An 18,507-nucleotide genomic window follows, 5' to 3' on the forward strand; every position below is an offset into this window, starting at 1 on the left:
GCTCTGTGCATGCCAAGTAGATACAAAACAACTGTGTTAGCACTAGAAAACCACTTGATAGCAGTAACTCAAGTAATATGTTGTATTTAATTCAAATGTATGAATATCATTAATACTTGTGTGTGCTGGCATGTAAGTACATAGCAAAATAAATTATTTCATTAATGAATATTAGCATTTTCATGGGCAATCTTTCTGGAAACAAACTTTCTTTGTTCTGTCTGAAGCTGACGAGAATTAGATATCTGCATTTCTTTAAAAGTCTGTCTTTTGATGTCCAAATTTGACAAAAAAAATGCTATTTTAAGAAAGTGAAATGGTTAATGAATTTTTTTATATTTCAATGTATAGGAGCAGTCTGAAAGAGGTAGAAATCCTGCTCTGTTTCTATTACCTGTGTCATGCTGTGTGCAGTATTGGAGCAGCAAATAGTTTTTTCTAATATTAGCATGCACATGAAGGAGACCAGATGTCATGTAGTTTCCATAATTTGGCTTAATTTTAGAGAGAAGTGGCTACAGTTGATAATGTTCACACACAGCTAGTCAGATTTTTTTTTTTTTTATTTGTAGCTGTAGGGTCTGTAAAGATGCAGGTCTTGGAGTGGGTACAGATCCTGGCTGAGGAGCAGAAGAGCCTGAGGATTCCCACACAGAGAGAGCAGAGCCCTTGGTCCCTGTTCTGTGACTTCAGAGGCTCTGTCAATTGGACATGATGTGGTCCATGTCTTCTAAAGGAGTTATCAGGATTGAAAAATTAAACTCCTGGGTGAATGTTTCATTTGCAATGTTTGTTCTCAGTTAGGGGCTTTTGTCTCATCCTGCTCAATGAGATTTTCCTTAATTCAACTAAAACAGCTTTTCTACATAAACATAAGTGCATACATGTCCTTACATTAGTATTTCCTTTTCTTTCTGTATTTATTCTTTTCTTTCTGCTAGAATATTTTCACTGTAAATAGGAACAGTTACCTTGGCCCTGGAATTAACAGTAACTTGGATCTCCTCAGTTTACTAATGAAACAGAGCTTTAAATGATATTATTAAAAAAAAAAAAAAATTAGCTGAATAACTGTTTTGTGGCCAGATCAACATTATACTGGGATGGCAGACTGTTTCTTATCTCCTTATTTCTCATATTCAGAAAGGAGATATTTCTCTATTAAGTTCACAAAAATATCAATAGACAAATTTTGGAAGGAAGTTCCAGTATCTGTTAAATAGTAAATTTTCAAAGTACTCACTAGAAACAAATTATGTAACAGCCCTGTGACAGATTTATTTAGGGATAAACACACACACTGGTTGGGTAAACAGCTTCTAGTTGCTTACATTCAAGTTGTTTGCTTTGCTCCTAAAAGACAAAAACTGGACCTTTTTAATGGTAGTCCTAAAGTAATTTCTAATTCAAACCACATCAGATGGAGGAAAGAAGATGAAAACCAAACCCCATTATTTTATCACAGTCTTTTTTTGAGGCACGTATTAGACATATAACAAACCAAGCTCTGAGTATTTCAGTAATTTAATCCATGTAAAATTCTACACTAATTAAAAAAACCCAAAACCCTAACAAACCCCATTAAAAAAATTGTTGCTTACAGGGCAAAACCGCTGGCTTTCTGGGACCAGTGTCTTGCTCAATTCTAAGCTATAAGAGATATTAAAAATAGAAAAATAATGTTTTAAGAAGGCAGAAAAGTTTAAGATTTCTTCATGTGGTGTTTTCTTCCTCATTGATTTCTGAAGTTGCTATTACCATTACTAAATCCTCCCTTAAAAGAGCAGATCACCATTGATTTCATCTGCATTGATGCATATGTTTATGGAAATACAATCCATATTCCTGATCTTCAAAACTTTAAATCCCATTGATTCATACACAATCAGCTATTCTGTCCCTTGAATCAGGTTAGTATTTCTAATCTGAGAAATCAGTGTTTTCTAACCAGCTCTTTGGAATGACCAAGACATTCAAATGTTATGGGAATTTTAAAGAATATTCTTGCTCATGACTTACTAATTAAATGTGACCTTATTTAAGCAATAATAGTAATGATGTTCCAGGTAAGTAGCAGTTATTAACTTCCATTAGGCTGAAAACAATTTCTTCAGCAATGTCCCAAAAAATGACTGTTCTAATTTGGCATGTATTGTTTGAGAAGTAATTACTGTGGTAACATTTTAAATGCATAGGGTGCCTTTCATTTTAAATAGCAAACCTGCAGTAAGTAGAGGTAGAAGTTGAGAGAAATTAATGGATTTTGACTAGACTATTCAGAACAGGCTAGAAAAGGAAAAATTTGAATAGTGTTAAAAAATGAAATGTAGTTTGGGTTGCTCTTTCATGCAGACAGAACTCAAAACAATTGATAGGGTTTTGTCTAAGATTTGCTAAATTTGCTTTTTGTCTGACATCAGTCAAGAAATTGTTGAGTCCTGAAAGTATGAAGAAAATGTAATAATATGAAAATGAGTTCTAAATTCTTTTAGTGCCTTCCTTTGCATGTCAAAATGTATGAACTTGCAGGCATACTTACTCATCAGTGGGCATATATGAAAGTAAATATTTTTAGTGTTTTATACACGCCCCCCTGCCATCCACCCTGCAAATCCTCCCCAAATGCAGATAAAACCTTCTGGCAACTGAGGAGAACTAAGACATGAAGCACAGTAATTAACATGCATAAGTGTGCTTATGCCATATTTTTATATTTGAAATTTAAAGGGCCCCCTGAAAACCTGCATCTCATGACCTGCACTTGAATCAGCTGCAGGTGCATCTAGAAATTAAGGGAAAACTGGCTTTGGATGCTAACTTGTCCCTGAGTACTTTACCATACACCTTCATTCCTGATATCAGGCCTCCTCGTGGGGGTTGTGGTTAAAAATGTTCAGCAGAAATCTGTGAAATGGAAGCAGTGACAGAGGAAGACTGGCAACAATTGCTTCCAGTTCAGGTGATTTGAAGATGAGTCCAGTTTGGACCATCCCAGAAATGTCCTTAGCTATGGAAGATGTCCCAATTACCTTTTCTGGGAGATTTATTCCAATATGCAAAGGCATATTGTGTGAAAGGTGTAATGAAAACCAGTGTATAAATAGTGCAATTACTACCCAGTGCTGCTTGCATCACACACGAGCATATGGATATTCTCTGGGTCTTGTCCCAGAAACTGTTGAGATTTTATGGTTTAAGAGAGGTGTGGGATTTTAAGAAAGTCATTGAATCATTCTCTGTCCAACAACCTTTTTTTTAAAAAAATCATTGAAATTCAGTAACTGAATAGGATATTTGGCAGGTGCCTAAATGTTCCTGTTTAAATAATGCAGAATTAACATCACTGTCTAGAACCCTGAGTGTTTCTTAAATGCAATAGCCCAGGCTATGGATTCAAGCACAGAAAGTGTGAACAGTTATCAAAGAACTCTTACAGGACCAAGTGAAATTAATCTCAGAAGCACAAGCATGTGTGCTGGATCATACCAGGGTCCATCTGGGTGCTCCTTGGGGACAAAGACATGTACAGGAGGAAGATCCATAAACAGTGGCACTTCCCTGAGCATACGCCCAGCTGCTGTATCTTCTGCAGTCCTGGAGCTGGCTGTTTTGTCTTTCTATTGCGTGGACAGACTTTCCCAAGTACTTGTTCACTGATTTTTCAAGTCATAGCATCCTGTGGCGATGATTTCACAGGTTCATTGACATTAAAGAAGTAACTTTGTTTTGAACCTTCTAGTTTTAATCCATGTTCTTTATCTTTTGTATTGGAACAATCAATCCTTTTCACCTTCTCCATGCCAGTAATGATATTTCTAGGTATCTGTCACATCTCTTCTCAGACACTCTTTATCCAGTCTGAAAAATCTCAGTCTGCTAGCTCAGTTTGCACAATCTTTAATCATTTACTGTTATCTTTTTCCAATTCTTTATTATTGTTTTCAAGTCCAGAAAGTACATTATTTCCACAGTAGGCAAGGGCAAGATGCACGATAGGTTGTGCATTTAAAAAAAAATTTCTCTATTTTGTTTTCTCTCCTTTACGTGATAATTTCTAATCTTCTATTTGGTTTTTGACTGCAAAAGTCTTGAGCTGATGTTTTTAAAGAGCTAACTCTTACAATTCCAAGACCATCTTCAAACATAGCTGTAACTAGCTTGGAGCATGTCAATAAATATGTAAAGTCAGAATTGCTTTTTCCTGCATGCATTTAAGCTCGCTATTTTATTGCCCAGCATCACATAGTGCAAGGAGGCTTTTCTACAACTCTTTGAACCTTCAGAAATTCTTTGAAAGAGCAGAGACCAAGGAAGTATGTTCCATTTACGATCAGCAGGCCATGATTAAGCTTGATCATATCACATCAGGGAAAGCTCAGGGAATTCTGAATCACAGCTGGAGCCTGTGAAATGAGTCCATGTCTTCTCAGGTTGATAAAAATCAATAAATTTTGCCCACTATCACTGGACATAAGTTGGGTCTTTAGATAAGCTCTGCTGCTAAACTCTTTGAAGAAAACCAGAGTGAGTAAATCTCCTTTTTCTCTAGAAACCATTGCTTACTCTTTTCCTTTGTTATCCCATTTTTCAGTCTCCCGTTCCTGACAAACACAACTGAGGAATCAGTCATGTTCAAACACCTGCAGCACATCCTGCTCTGAAGTAAGCAGCCCTGAGGGCAGGCTGACTGCAAGGCCAGCAGCAAAGGCAGCTGGTGACAGCAGTGTCCTGGTGGCCAGGGCAGGGCTCTGACTCCGGGCCATGAGCTTTATGCTGCTTCTGCCACGGGAGCCCAGAGCCTGGCTTAGCTCACCTGGATGGCATGGCTGGAGCAGGGGCTCAGCACAGCCCGGCTCCCTTCACTCCTCTCCAACAAAGCAAGGGAAAAGGTAGCTGACTCCTGCCTCAGAGGGATCCCTTGTGGGATCTTGTAGGGATTAACATGTTTCCTTCTTTTCCTCTGTAGCTGTTAAATGGCACTGTGGGCAGCAGCAGGCACTTTACCTTCTGCTTTATCCATCATTCAGGGTTAAACACTGACACCTCAAAGATGAAATAAAGCTGACTGAGCAAGACTGAGGCTGCTGCTGTCACCAAGTAACCATGGGTAAAACCTTCTATTTGGCTTTAATTTTCATACCTCTGTGGACTTTGCCATAGTGGTAAAAAACCCAAACCAACCCCCCCATGGACCTATGAAACTCCCTTGCTCAGTCAAAAACTGCTCAAGACCATTGCTTTAAGCTATGCACAGACAAAACTTATTATAAATTAGATAAAAGATTTTGTAACTTGCCCTTTGAAATTCATGCTCCAGGCAATTTTGTCTGTGGTGAAGGAGACAGAACTAAAGCACAAAAAAAAAGAATCTGTGAAGCATCACTACAGTTTTTGAACTTATTACAGCATGGAAATATAAAGATAATAGATGCAGAGCTGAAGGTTGATCAGTGTAGTCTGGGAATTATCCAAAAGTCTTACTGAGCTTCCTGTTAGTTTAGTGATACTTCAGTTGGGATATCCATATTCCCCAATGGAAAGCCTAGGAATGATGTTTTATCTTTTCTGGCTTCTTTAAAAAAAGACACGTGAAGCTATTTAGGGAGGTACTAATGTACAAAATCATATAATCTGTATGAATTAATTTTGATCACTAGAACATAAATATTTCATAGCATTAATGTGCTCTAAATGCTGTTATGAGTAACAGTGTTTTACACATGAACTAGAGAATACAAGATAGAAAAATTCCTAATAAGAGAAGTATAGAGAAGATGCCTTGAACTCTTCTAGTTCTCATTATGGTGATACAGTGGGATACAGCTGTCAGCATAATTTCATATAATACACTTGAAAATTCTAATTAATCATTCCACACGTGTTCTTGGTTTGCTTCAAAGAGATGACAGTAGAAGTCAGTGATACAGAATGTATAATCATGGTATTACTACTACTCCTTTAACAGAGAAATTAAACATCTTGTTTACTTAAGTAATGATTTAACTAGTTTAGAGATAGCTACACTATTTTTGAAGGAGGAGTTATGCATATTTCATCCTTACTGTTGATTGTAGAAAAGTAAATACTACTAATGATCTTAAAATAAAGAAAATATGCAACCAATTCAACCCTGAGATGAGGCCCAGAGCACAACTGTGTTGGTGTGATGGACATAGAGCTGTAGCACCACTTCTCTGTAGTGCCCAGTGTTAGGACAAAAGGCAATGGCCACAAACTGAAATTTAGAAAGCTCTATTTATGTGTAAGAGAAATTTTACATCAAAAAAGCACCAGGGTTCCCTGCTCACCTTATTTGGGTACAATAGGGATGGGCTGCAATTGGGGAGGTGAATTCCCCTTGGCACCTGGGTTCCCTTCCCTGGCAGAGCAGCTCATTCTTCCTGCTCCTGGATAACTTCATTCCAACTCAGTAGGAAATGAAAGAAAATAATGTTCAGAAAGTTTTGATTTCCTGACCTGTTGTTTTGGGGTTTTTTTTCATGATATTCTTCCTAGAAATATTTTTTTTTTGACTGAAGAGTTGGGTGTGGAAAATGAGATCAAAGCATTTTAGGAGCAACTGGGACTTGGGGTTAGAGGGAGCAATTTGTAGGTCAGTTGTGTCTGCAAGGTGAATGGAGGAAGGTGGTGAACAAGGGTCATTCTGCTTTTCTTAGAGACCTACTTGATGTAACTTCACCTTTGGGGAATTTTTTATTTTGGTTTGCATCCTTGTGAGAGAGATATTTTTAGTGGACCCTAGAATTCTAGAAGATTGTAATAACAAGTCTAACACCCTTTTACCAGAACAGTCAGATACATAGGAAAGTGAGCAAAGTGCATAGAGATGCGTCTGAGGAGATAAAGGTGGGGAAAAAACAGCCATAAAAGCAGCTGATGGCAGAGGCAAAACAAAAGAACAAAACCATAAACCAAGAGCCTATGGCAATCACCTGAAAAGATAAATGAGCAGTGTTTTTTTTTCCTTACTGCTTCAAGGGTGTATGTTGAGTCTTAACTTCTACTTTTACTCATATTTGCAGCTAGATGAGAATCTATATGTTAACAGGTAAAAGTGGCTTCAAGAGAAACCAGCCTTCATTGTGATTTAGAGCAGCACTACCTCTTCAGTTACTTTTGGATCCTTGCAATTGCCCTCCTGCAATGCCATTTCACCAACAGACCATCACCAAAGCACAAGTTTTGATTACCTCCCAGTTCTTACTGATCTGCTCTGCTGGGTTCAGGAGAGACACTGTGAGAACTAATTGTCTCAAGCATTTTATGCCTCATGAGATTACCCTGTGCTAAATTAATCTTTCAACCACTTACTAGGGCAGATAAAAGTTAGAAACTTTGATCTTTATCTGTTGTATTATACTCCTTCCCTTCTCTATATCAAATAATCATGTTGTCTCCAAGAGAATGGATATGGATATATATATGTATATATATATATATATATATTCTGAGGTGTGTGATCAGAATGTGTGTGATCAGGGGGATGGTGAAAGGGTACTGCAGATATGAAATTCAGGATTTTGACATGGGTGCTAGGCTAGCAACCACAATTTTGTTCTTCTTTGTTTATTGAAGCAGAATTTCTTGTATAGAGAGACAGTGGTGTAGTGTGATAGCTATAGGTATTTATAGAGGGAATTAAATGTCTTGGTTTGAACCCCTTTGCAATTAGTTACAAAGTCTGAATTCTCAGTCACTCATGGTCAAGGCAGGGGGAGTGTTTAAATAGAAACAGTAAGGGTATATTCTTCTCTTTGGTCTGCTGGTGTGCACACTTATGTACCTCACAGAGAAGCACAGTACTTCAGGGTTTTGGAACTCAAAGAGCAAGAAAACAATTCCAAGATGTGGTCTGGCATGGTGCAAACTAACGTTAAAAAATAGTTTTCAGAATATGCTGAGAGTATGTTATTGCCTGTTATTTCTGCTGGGCAAAGGACATGAATCTATATATAAAGTTTGGAAACACTTCTGGGACATTTACTGAATCCCCTTGATAACCAGATAAGAACAACCAGATTTTATTTTATCTGAAAAATTAGCTATTATTGAAGAGAATGTTCCCAGGATGAATGGAGCACATTTAAATATACTGTCTGCCCACAAGCTGTGGCTTGGACATGGGATGATCTGAAGGGAACTTGACTGGACATTAGGAAAAGGTTCTTCACTGACAGGGTGGTCAGTCACTGGAATGTGCTCTCCAGGGAGGTGGTCAGGACACCAAGTCTGTCAGAGTTCAAGGAGAGTTTGGACAATGCCTTTCATCATATGGTTTAGTTTTGGGTAGTCCTGTGCAGAGCAGGGACTTGGCCTTGATCATCTGTATGGATATCTTCCAACTGAATAAATTCTATGATTATAGGACTGTCTCCTGCTTTTACTCTCAAATCCATGTTCCCTGCTGCAACACAAGTCAGATGGTGGTTTTTCTCCATCAAGAGATCATTCCACTTACATGGGCACATCAGTGGAACAGTGTGCCAAGAGAAAGAATGGGGCAGAGCAAATAAAAGTTATTTAATATTAAAAACCTTACCTACTATGTGCAAATTGTTTAATTAAAATATTAGTACATATATTCTGTGCACGAACATGCATTCCCATGCTTGTGGAGGGACAGGGAAAGGAGGTTTAGGATCTTTCCTCCTGCCACAGGACCTTTTAGCCATGGATGTATGGGATGGTGCCCTCTTCTCACAAAACACACCTTATCATTAATGACAGTCACGATAGCTGATCTTAATATGCCTTGGGGCTGCAATTCTATCCCACAGCTCCATAGTGTGGGCTGGGGGAGCAATTTCCTGTCCTACTTGTTGGACGATAGGAATACTCTTGGTTTGTACTAATCTTTATCTCCAGGTATGTATAACAGATTTATTTTCAATACAAATATCTGTGTTTGTCATGATGAGCTACGATGTGGAGGAAAGAACGAGGTGATGATATATTATTGTTACAGCATGGATTGTATTTTTTTTTCCTCACTCCTAACCAGCTAGACTCTGCTCTTGCATTAGAAATTGTCATATTGTGTTTGGCAAACACCCTTAAACAATTCTGTGCTTTATGGTGTTTTCTACAGGATAATATGCAAAGGTGGTTTGTGCTGCTGCCTGTTGTCCTTTCTGGGTTATACACGTGTTTCAACTGTTTCAGGGGAATTTTTCACCTTTTGACCAAATAACTGCTCCTCTCAAATAATTGTAGGGCCATGATCTGTGCAGCAGCAAACTTTGTAGTGCAGGTGCATTAGAAAACCCTCCAACTTATTTATCCCGTGCTTGGACCTACACAAATCCAAAGGAGAGTATAATTTTGTATTTCATTTTACCCTGAAGATTGGACGAGAGCACTGCTGTGGCGCTTTCCCCTCTGACCAGCTGCACTCAGTCTGCCCGGGCAGGGCAGTGCCAGCTCAGGGCGAATAGAGCCCTGCTGCCCTCCCAGGGTCACCCATCATCACCGGCACCAGGGACCCCCACCGAGAGCACCCCCAGACCAAGGACCAGCACCGAGAGCATCCCCAGACCAGGGACCCCCACCGAGGGCATCCCCAGACCAAAGACCAGCACCGAGAGCATCCCCAGACCAGGGACCAGCACCGAGAGCACCCCCAGACCAGGGACCCCCACCGAGAGCACCCCCAGCCCCGCAGGGCGCCCCCGGAGCACGGCCGGGCCGGGCGGGCGCTGTCCCGCAGGGGGCAGCATTGAGCAGCGGATGCGGCCGGGCGCTCCCGCACTTGTTCCCGGGGCCCGGGGCAGAGCCGCGGGCAAGGCACGTCCAGCCCCGGCCCGTCCAGCCCCGGCACGGCCGCTCCCGCCGCACGCTCGGGTTAACTCGGTACAGGGCGGCGCGGGGAGACAAGGGGCCCGAGCACAGCCGGTGCTGCTGCGGGCCGGCCTGGCCCGCCATGGAGGCAGCGCCGAGCCCAGCCCAGCCCGGCCGCCCCTCCCGCCAGGGCCCTGCTGGGGACCGGCCGCTCTGGCGGCGCCGGGGCCGCGTCCGAGCCCGAGGAGCGGAACGAGCCCCGGGCGGGCGGGCGCGGCCCCACAGGCACAGCGTTCCCCGCTCCGCTCCCCACGGCAAGGGCTGCGGGCAGGCGGGAACAGCTCCCCGCCCGGCCGGGCCCGGGAGCCGCCACACTGCAGAGGCGGCCGGCGGCGGGTATAAATAACACGGCGCTGAATGGCGTCTACGCCTCTTTACTACGCGCCGCGCCCCGGCCCGGGCGGGCGCCGTGACGGACGGGCGGGCGCACCAATGGGGGCGCGGCGCTGGCGGCCCCGCGGCCGCGCTGAGGGAGGGCAGGGCGGAGGGCGGGGCGGCGGCGCTGGCCGGGGGCCCGGCGGCGGCCCCGGGGATGGTCCACGCACCGCCGCCGTCACGTGTTGTTCTCCTCGGAGCGAGCCGGAGCCGCGGCGGCGGGCGGAGGGGGCCGGACCGGCGAGCGCGGCCCCCGCCGCCTGTTTTGGTGCGGGGCGCCGGGAAACTCCGCGGAGAAGGCGGCGGAGAAGGAGCCGGCGCGGCCGTGCCCGCTCCCCCGGCGGGCTGGGGCACCGGAGGGGGCCGCGCCGCCCGCCGCTGAGGCGCTGCCGCCTGGAATGAAGAGGAGGAGGAAGAGAGGATGTTCCTTCGGCGCTCGGGCTCGCCTCCCCTCCCGCCGCTGCCGGGCTGCGCCGCGTGTGGAAATGGCACTTTCTCCGCCTAACGAGATGGGACTGAATGGGGTCGCCAGCCTCCTCCGCACACACCAGCGGGAGCAGCAGCCTCGGCGCTGATATTTGGGGAAGGGGGGTTGTATTGTGGACGGCATTTTTTTTTTTTTTTTTAATTTTCTCTTTTTTGGGGGGAGGGCGAGAGAAGGGGAAAGCGGCGTGTATTTTTGGGTGCAAACCCCGGACTTTGCAAAACAATCTCCGCCCCCGAGAGGATATTTAATCTGCAACAGAGCTCGCTGCTGGCGGAGGCAAACTTGAGCCGGGGAAGGGGAGCGGAGGAGAGGGACCCCCGCCCGCTCCCGGCCCCGCCGGAGCCCGACCCCGCAAGGGAAGATGCGCTTTTCATTCCCGGCGGCTCATTTGGGGACGAGACTTTCGTCTGGATTGATCGGGACTGGACTTTTTAAGGACGAGCTTACCCGTCTAAGCGCGATTTGGGCATAAACAGCAACACAAACTCTGATTTGGTGCTGGAAGCTGCCTCTGCCACTGAACAGCTGCTCTCACCCTGCTTCAGTCCCTCCCCCGTCCCGTTCTCAAAAGAGGATCCTGAGCTATTTTGCCTTTTTTTTTTTTTTTTTTTTTTTTTTTTTTAATTGTTGTTGCATGAATTTTATTTTAGGTGGTTGCCTTTCCTGGCTAGCTTGGCTGTTTTGGGGTCTTGCAGACTGTGAGCTGCAGTAGCAGCTCCACCACCTCTCATCATGGCCAGCCCCACGGATAATACCGAGGGCTTCTTCTCAGATGTCAGAAAGGTGGGTTACTTGCGCAAACCCAAGAGCATGCATAAACGGTTTTTCGTGCTGAGGGCAGCCAGTGAGTCTGGACCCGCCCGGCTGGAGTATTACGAGAATGAGAAGAAATGGAGACACAAGTCAGGGGCCCCCAAGCGCTCCATCCCACTAGAAAGCTGCTTCAACATCAACAAGCGGGCTGACTCCAAGAACAAGCACCTGGTGGCCCTCTACACCAAGGACGAGCACTTTGCCATTGCAGCTGACAGCGAGCCTGAGCAGGAGAGCTGGTACCAAGCGCTGCTGCAGTTGCACAACAGGGCCAAGGGCCACCACCACCTCCACCACCATCACCACCACCACCACAGCGATGTCACTTTTGGAGGCAGCAGCACAGGACTGGGGGAAGCAGGTGAGGACAGCTATGGTGAGGTAGCCCCTGGTCCAGCTTTTAAGGAAGTTTGGCAAGTAATTCTGAAGCCTAAGGGCCTAGGCCAGACAAAGAACCTGATTGGCATCTACCGCCTGTGCCTGACTAACAAGACCATCAGCTTTGTAAAGTTGAATTCAGATGCGGCTGCTGTGGTGCTGCAGCTGCTCAACATCCGCCGCTGTGGTCACTCTGAGAACTTCTTCTTCATTGAGGTGGGACGCTCAGCTGTCACCGGACCTGGTGAGTTCTGGATGCAAGTGGATGACTCAGTGGTGGCACAGAACATGCATGAAACTATCCTGGAGGCCATGCGAGCCATGAGTGAGGAATTCCGGCCCCGCAGCAAGAGCCAGTCCTCCTCAAACTGTTCCAACCCCATCTCTGTGCCCCTTCGCAGGCACCACGTCAACAACCCTCCCCCGAGCCAAGTGGGGCTCAGCCGGCGCTCCAGGACCGAGAGCGTCACGGCCACTTCTCCTGCTGGTGGTGGAGGTACAGGTGGCAAACCCAGCTCTTTCCGGGTTCGGGCATCCAGTGATGGGGAAGGCACGATGTCAAGACCTGCCTCTGTGGATGGCAGCCCAGTTAGTCCCAGTGCCAACCGGACTCATTCACACAGACACCGTGGCAACTCTAGGCTCCATCCTCCACTCAACCACAGCCGGTCCATCCCAATGCCTTCCTCGCGCTGCTCTCCTTCAGCCACCAGTCCAGTCAGCCTGTCATCCAGCAGCACTAGTGGCCATGGCTCCACTTCAGACTGCCTCTTTCCACGAAGGTCTAGTGCTTCAGTTTCTGGCTCCCCTAGTGATGGTGGATTTATTTCTTCTGATGAGTATGGTTCAAGCCCGTGTGACTTTCGCAGCTCTTTTCGCAGTGTAACCCCCGATTCATTGGGACACACCCCCCCTGCCCGGGGCGATGAAGACCTCAACTACATCTGCATGGGAGGGAAGGCCACCTCTTCTTGCTGCAGCCTGGCAGCGCCCAATGGCCATTTCATCCCACGCACCTGCCACCCTCAGCAGCAGCCCCGCTATCCTGGTACACCCTGCTGTCCTCGAGGTGGTAGTGAGGAGGTTGCTGACTTGGAGAAGGCTTTCAGAAAGCGGACTCACTCTGCGGGCACTTCGCCCACCATCTCCCACCAGAAGACACCCTCGCAGTCTTCGGTGGCCTCCATTGAGGAGTACACAGAAATGCTGCCTTCTTACCCCTGTGGCAGCAGCAGGCTGCCCTCCTACCGCCACTCAGCCTTTGTGCCCACTCACTCCTACCCAGAGGAGTGCCTGGAGATGCACCACATGGACAGTGGCCGTCATCGGACCAACTCAGCCCCGCACACGGATGATGGCTACATGCCCATGTCGCCTGGTGTGGCCCCTGTGCCCAGCGGCGGGGGGCCCCCCAAGGGTGGTGACTATATGCCCATGAGTCCTAAAAGTGTGTCTGCCCCACAGCAGATCATCAACCCTGGCAGGGGCGGCCGCCACCCTCCAGCCACAGTGGACTCTAATGGCTACATGATGATGTCCCCCAGTGGCAGCTACTCCCCCGACAGCAGCTCTGCGGGCTACGGCAAGATCTGGACAAACGGTGCCGGCCACCACCCGAAACTCTCAGTGGAGAGCAACGAAGGGAAGCTCCCGTGCGGCGGCAGCGACTACATCAACATGTCCCCAGCCAGCGGCTCCACCACCAGCACTCCGCCCGACTGCTACTTCGGGGCGGCGGGGCCGCCGGGGGCGGAGGAGGCGGCGGCCGTGGCGCACCACAAGCCCATCTATTCCTACTTCTCGCTGCCGCGCTCCTTCAAGCACGTGCACCGGCGGGGCGGGGGCCGGCCGGCGGGCCCAGCCGAGGAGGGCAGCCCGCAGCCCCGCGCCGCGCTCGGCTCCGGCCGCCTCCTCTACGCGGCCGAGGACTCGTCCTCCTCCACCAGCAGCGACAGCCTGGGCGGCGGCGTTGGCCCCGAGGGCGGCCCCCCGGCCCAGGCGCAGCCCCCGCGCAAGGTGGACACGGCCGTGCAGACCCGGGGCCGCCTGGCGCGCCCCACGCGGCTGTCGCTGGGCGGCCCCAAGGCCAGCACCCTGCCGCGGGCCCGGGAGCAGCCCCCGCTGCTGCTGCCCCCGGAGCCCAAGAGCCCCGGCGAGTACGTCAACATCGAGTTCATCGCGGGCGAGAAGCCGCCCTTCCCCTCGGGCGGCCTGGGCATGGCGCTGCCGGCGCGGGGCGGCGAGGCGGCCGAGGAGTACATGAGCATGGAGCCGGGCCCGCCGCGGGCCCCCTGCCCGCCCGCCTTCGCCGCCGCCCGCTTCGGCCGGGACTACGTGGCGGTGCAGCGCGGGGGCGCCGCGGCCGGCGGGGGCTCCTGCTCGGACTACGCGGACAGCCCGTCCCCCGGCTCGCCCGCCCGCCCGCTCAGCTACGCCGAGGCGCGGGGGGGCCGCGCCGGGCCCGAGAAGCCCCCGCCGGCCGCCGCCACCGCCGCTGTCTCCCCGGAGCTGCCGCGGCCGCCGCGCTCCTCCTCCCTGCTGGGCGGCCTGGGCGCGGGCAGCGCCTTCACCCGCGTCAGCCTCAGCCCCGGCCGCAACCAGAGCGCCAAGGTGATCCGCGCCGACCCGCAGGGCGGCCGGCGGCGGCACAGCTCCGAGACCTTCTCCTCCACGCCCAGCGCGGCCCGCGGGGCGGCGGGCGGGCCCGGGGCGCCCTTCCCGTGCGGGGGCGCGGGAGGCGCCGAGGAGGTGAAGCGGCACAGCTCGGCCTCCTTCGAGAACGTGTGGCTGCGGCCCGGCGCGGGGGAGGCGGGCGCCCGCCGGGACCCCGGGGCCGCGCCCGCGCTGGAGAACGGGCTCAACTACATCGACCTGGACCTGGGGAGGGACTGCGGCCACCGCCGCCACCACCACCCGCACGGCCCCGCCGAGGCCAAGCAGCCGCTGCCGCCCAAGCCCCCGGGCCAGCAGCGCGGGAGCGGCCACTGTGGCGAGGACCTGAGCGCCTACGCCAGCATCAGCTTCCAGAAGCGGGAGGAGATGTAGGAGAGCCGGGCGCCCGCCGGGGAAGGTGAGCCGGGGCGGGGCGGGGGGCGAGGCTGCTGCTGCTGGTGGCGGTGCCTTCCCGGGGCTGGGGGCTGGCGGGATGGTTCCCCCGGGCAGACACGGGCCGGGCTGGTCTTGTTGAGCCTTTTGGCCCCACTGCAGCATGTTTCAGTGGCTGAAGCGTCCCGGAGCGCAGCATCCCTGCGGGTGTATCCCCGTGGCACCTGCATGGGCTGGGGAGTGCTTCCAAAGCAGCTGCGGATGCTCCTGCTCAGCCGAGGGTACAGTACTGTGTTGCTAAGGGTTTTTACTTTTCAGAATTAGCAGTGCCTCAGAAGTATGTGGGAGAGGGGTGTGAAAGCGAGTCACTTCTAGTACTGGGCTGGAAACTCCCGGTGTAATCCTGGTGTGGTCAGTAATCATCACCGTGAGCCTTGTGACCTCCCGGGGCTGTGACCACTGTTCATTCAGGTCTCTTGGCAGGAGCTTTGAGTTTGAAACCAGACTTCAAAGCCTTTAGAGGATTGTACCTCTCACTTGTGTGTTCAGTTGATACCGTGTGGCTGTCCCTCACCTGCTACCAGTGTTACAAACAGCACAAGAAATGAGCCCTATGAACCGTGTTTTTGCCATTGACTAATGTGTTCTGTTTCTTCCTGAAGCTTTTAATTTTTAATTCGGGAAAGAACTTCTTCCAGGCTGTTGCACGTTGATTACAGACATGTAAGATGAGTAGGAGGCTTGTTGGAAGCCGTGTGATATTTCTGTTGAGTGGGAACTTCATGCAGCACAGAACAATGTGTCTTGTTAAGAGCTCACAGAGTACACACTGCACCTGTGAAAGTCCTTTCATGAAAGGTGAAGCCTGTTTTGTTTTGGTGCAGGGAAGTACTGGCAGATAGCTGTCTAGTAAATTTTGTCACTCGATTTTAACAGTTTCCTACTTACCTGAGTATCAGCAATCACAGTAGTTTAAGCAGTTACTATGAATATGTGCAGTGGCATTAGGAGGTGAATCTCATACCACTGTTTGCACATCATCTCAGTGTTTGTGTCACCTGTTGGCTGTGCTGAAGGGAACATTGAGGGCTGGTGTTGGTGTGATACCTGGGATGTTTTTAATTTTTAGATGTTTTGCATCCTTATAACCTGAACAAAAGCAAAGTCTCTTCACATTTGCTGCTTGGCACTTGCTGCTATTGCCCATTAGACCAAAACAATATTGAGTTTTAGTCTTATGTGACCTATGAATACCAGGCTAATTTGAAAGTTTGAGGTAGGACTTAAGATCAGTGCAAATATTGCCAGTCTGGTTCAGGTGGTAACTGGTTGGAAACGGTAATTTTTGTGGCTGACAGGACTGTGCTGAGTGTCACCATACATTATTTGGGACTAAATGTACACAAATTTACACAGCCACACCTTTTCTCAGTTCTGGCATGTGCTTGCAAGAGCCCTGTTGTTGCAGATGGCTCTTGTTACCCTGAGAATCCATATCTGCTTAGGACAGCATTGGTGGTGTGAATTCTTCAGGAGGGGGTTTTTGCCAGAGAATGCTACAGGTTCTGCAGTTAAGTCACTTTGCTGGGAGCATCACTGTTCCCTCCCACCTGTGCATTGCTGAGACTGGGGAGTAAGTGTGAGAGAAGATCCTTGGTCAGTGTGTGGGTAAATGAAGAATATATGAACAATATGAGAAGGCAGGTCTGGTGGGGAGCAGTGTCATATCTGTTTGCGTACAGTTTTTTTCCAAATGCAGTGCTTTCCTTTTGCTTGGAAACAAGTGGACAACTTGTTTAATTGAACTTTGTCATCTTTGACATACAAGCTGTGGCAATGCTTTCCGTGGTGGTGTTAGGTAGATACTTGGCTGTGATTATGCTGTTCAGTAATGGATTAGGATGTTGAAAACCTGATCTAAGAACTGAAAAATACTATGCGGATGTTTTTAGGGGCAGCATTGTATAAAATAGGGTAATTGTTATTTGAAGTTTGTTCTTATTTCAGAAAATTAGGATTGGATTGAGGCAAGGGAAGAATCAGGTTGTAGTTATATGTGGAGTTTGAGCCATGGTTATTCCTTCTCCCTTCCCACTATGGAGCTTTGTTGGTTGCTTGTAGCCTTCTCAGATATTAACCCTCAGGACTCTTTATTTCCAAAGCTTGATTTCTTGCCATCAACTGAAACTTTCCTTGCAAAATTCAGCCCGACTAGCTCATCTCCCGAGTGTGCTGAGGAAAGAAACCCAACACTGTTTTGTTCATACTAAACCATTTTTGCAGCTGTTTTTGGACATGTGCTTGTACCTTTTTTGCTTTGGAGGTAAAACTTAGGTTTGGCAGGAGACTTGTTCCATGTAAGCTTGTACCTTATGCCATTCCTAAGAAAACCTACCTGGAGCTGAGTGATTTATGGGACTGCTTGCAGAAGCCTGAAAAAGTCATTGAGCACCTTCAGCTGAACTGTTCACCTGAAAACTCCACATACAGTAAGGGTGCTCCAGTTCCCTAAAGCTTTGCCTTTCCCAGGGAGCAGCAGAGTGGGCTGTCCCTCCTTGGCCAGCCTCCCCCGTGCTCCTTCTGGCAGCTGAGGCTCTTCAGGCTGCAGATGAGGGTGAGGAGGTTGTGACTGTGGCTTCCCCTGTTGGTGTCTGAGCAAGTGAAAGATGAAGGAAAAGCTCCTTGGTGTGTTTGCAGGTACAGCAGAGAGGAGAAAACATCTGGAGCTGGGAAGGGAAAGGTGAAGCTGCAGGTATCAGAACAAGGGCTGGGGAAGGCTGCACTAAGTACTATTTCTTTACTTTTCCTATTTTTCATGGGTTATTATTTACACTTTTAATCTCAAAAGTGGCAAAGACAGGACAATGACCCCAAATATTGGCTATTCATCTCCTAACGGGTAAAATGATTGTTGCTACTTTGATGCAAACTAACTAACTCCTGTCCTTTGCCCTGCTCCCCTGTCTTTCTCTGCCAGCTGCCTCCAAGTTGTTCAGGCATTAGATTCTGAAGTATTTGTAATCTCTTTCAAATGTTATTATTTCTCCTAACATTAAAGATATTGGCTGAAATAATCATGTCGTTTCCCAAATTTAGTTGAAAAACATTTCTCTCACCCATGGCATTCCTCTGCACTCTCCAATCCCATTGCCTTCCCTGTCATATACTCTTGGCTGTTTACAAACAGCTGGCCCTGCCCTAGCTCTCTTCTTTTTTCTGTTAGAAGTGCTGTAGTTTCAGTGCAGTTCTGTGTGCTCTCCTGCCCAAACTTTTACCTCTGCTTTAGAGACCTGGGTACTGTTGTGTGTGTCTAGCCTAGATGGTCACTCCTTGGTATTTGGATCTTCTGATGAGTGGCCTTTTGTGCTATAGCTGGAAGGCTGTGTGGCTGCAGTTGCCAAGTTGTGCTGGGAAACACCAGCCCATGACATGGAACAGCTGAGGGGAGAGAGCAGTGTAGCCCTAAGGTGTTTTCCTCCTGTTTAGAGTCTTGCATGCACAGATGTGGTGGGCTGGTCCTGACTAGACACCAAGTGCCCACCAGAGCCACT

At 48.5% G+C, this 18,507-nt stretch overlaps 1 protein-coding gene across 1 annotated transcript in view; it reads left to right on the plus strand.

Annotated features, from left to right (window-relative positions):
- The first annotated feature begins 10,557 nt into the window (after positions 1-10,557).
- IRS1 (insulin receptor substrate 1) overlaps positions 10,558-18,507 on the plus strand; it is a 48,601-nt gene continuing 40,651 nt past the window's right edge. The window contains exon 1 of the mRNA XM_083868847.1: positions 10,558-14,981. Within this exon, the coding sequence (XP_083724973.1) occupies positions 11,453-14,956 (3,504 nt within the window). The 5' untranslated portion in view covers positions 10,558-11,452 and the 3' untranslated portion in view covers positions 14,957-14,981. The remainder of the gene's footprint in view (positions 14,982-18,507) is intronic.

Source organism: Zosterops lateralis, assembly GCF_965231275.1.
Source record: "Zosterops lateralis genome assembly, chromosome: 10".
Lineage (NCBI taxonomy): Eukaryota > Metazoa > Chordata > Aves > Passeriformes > Zosteropidae > Zosterops > Zosterops lateralis.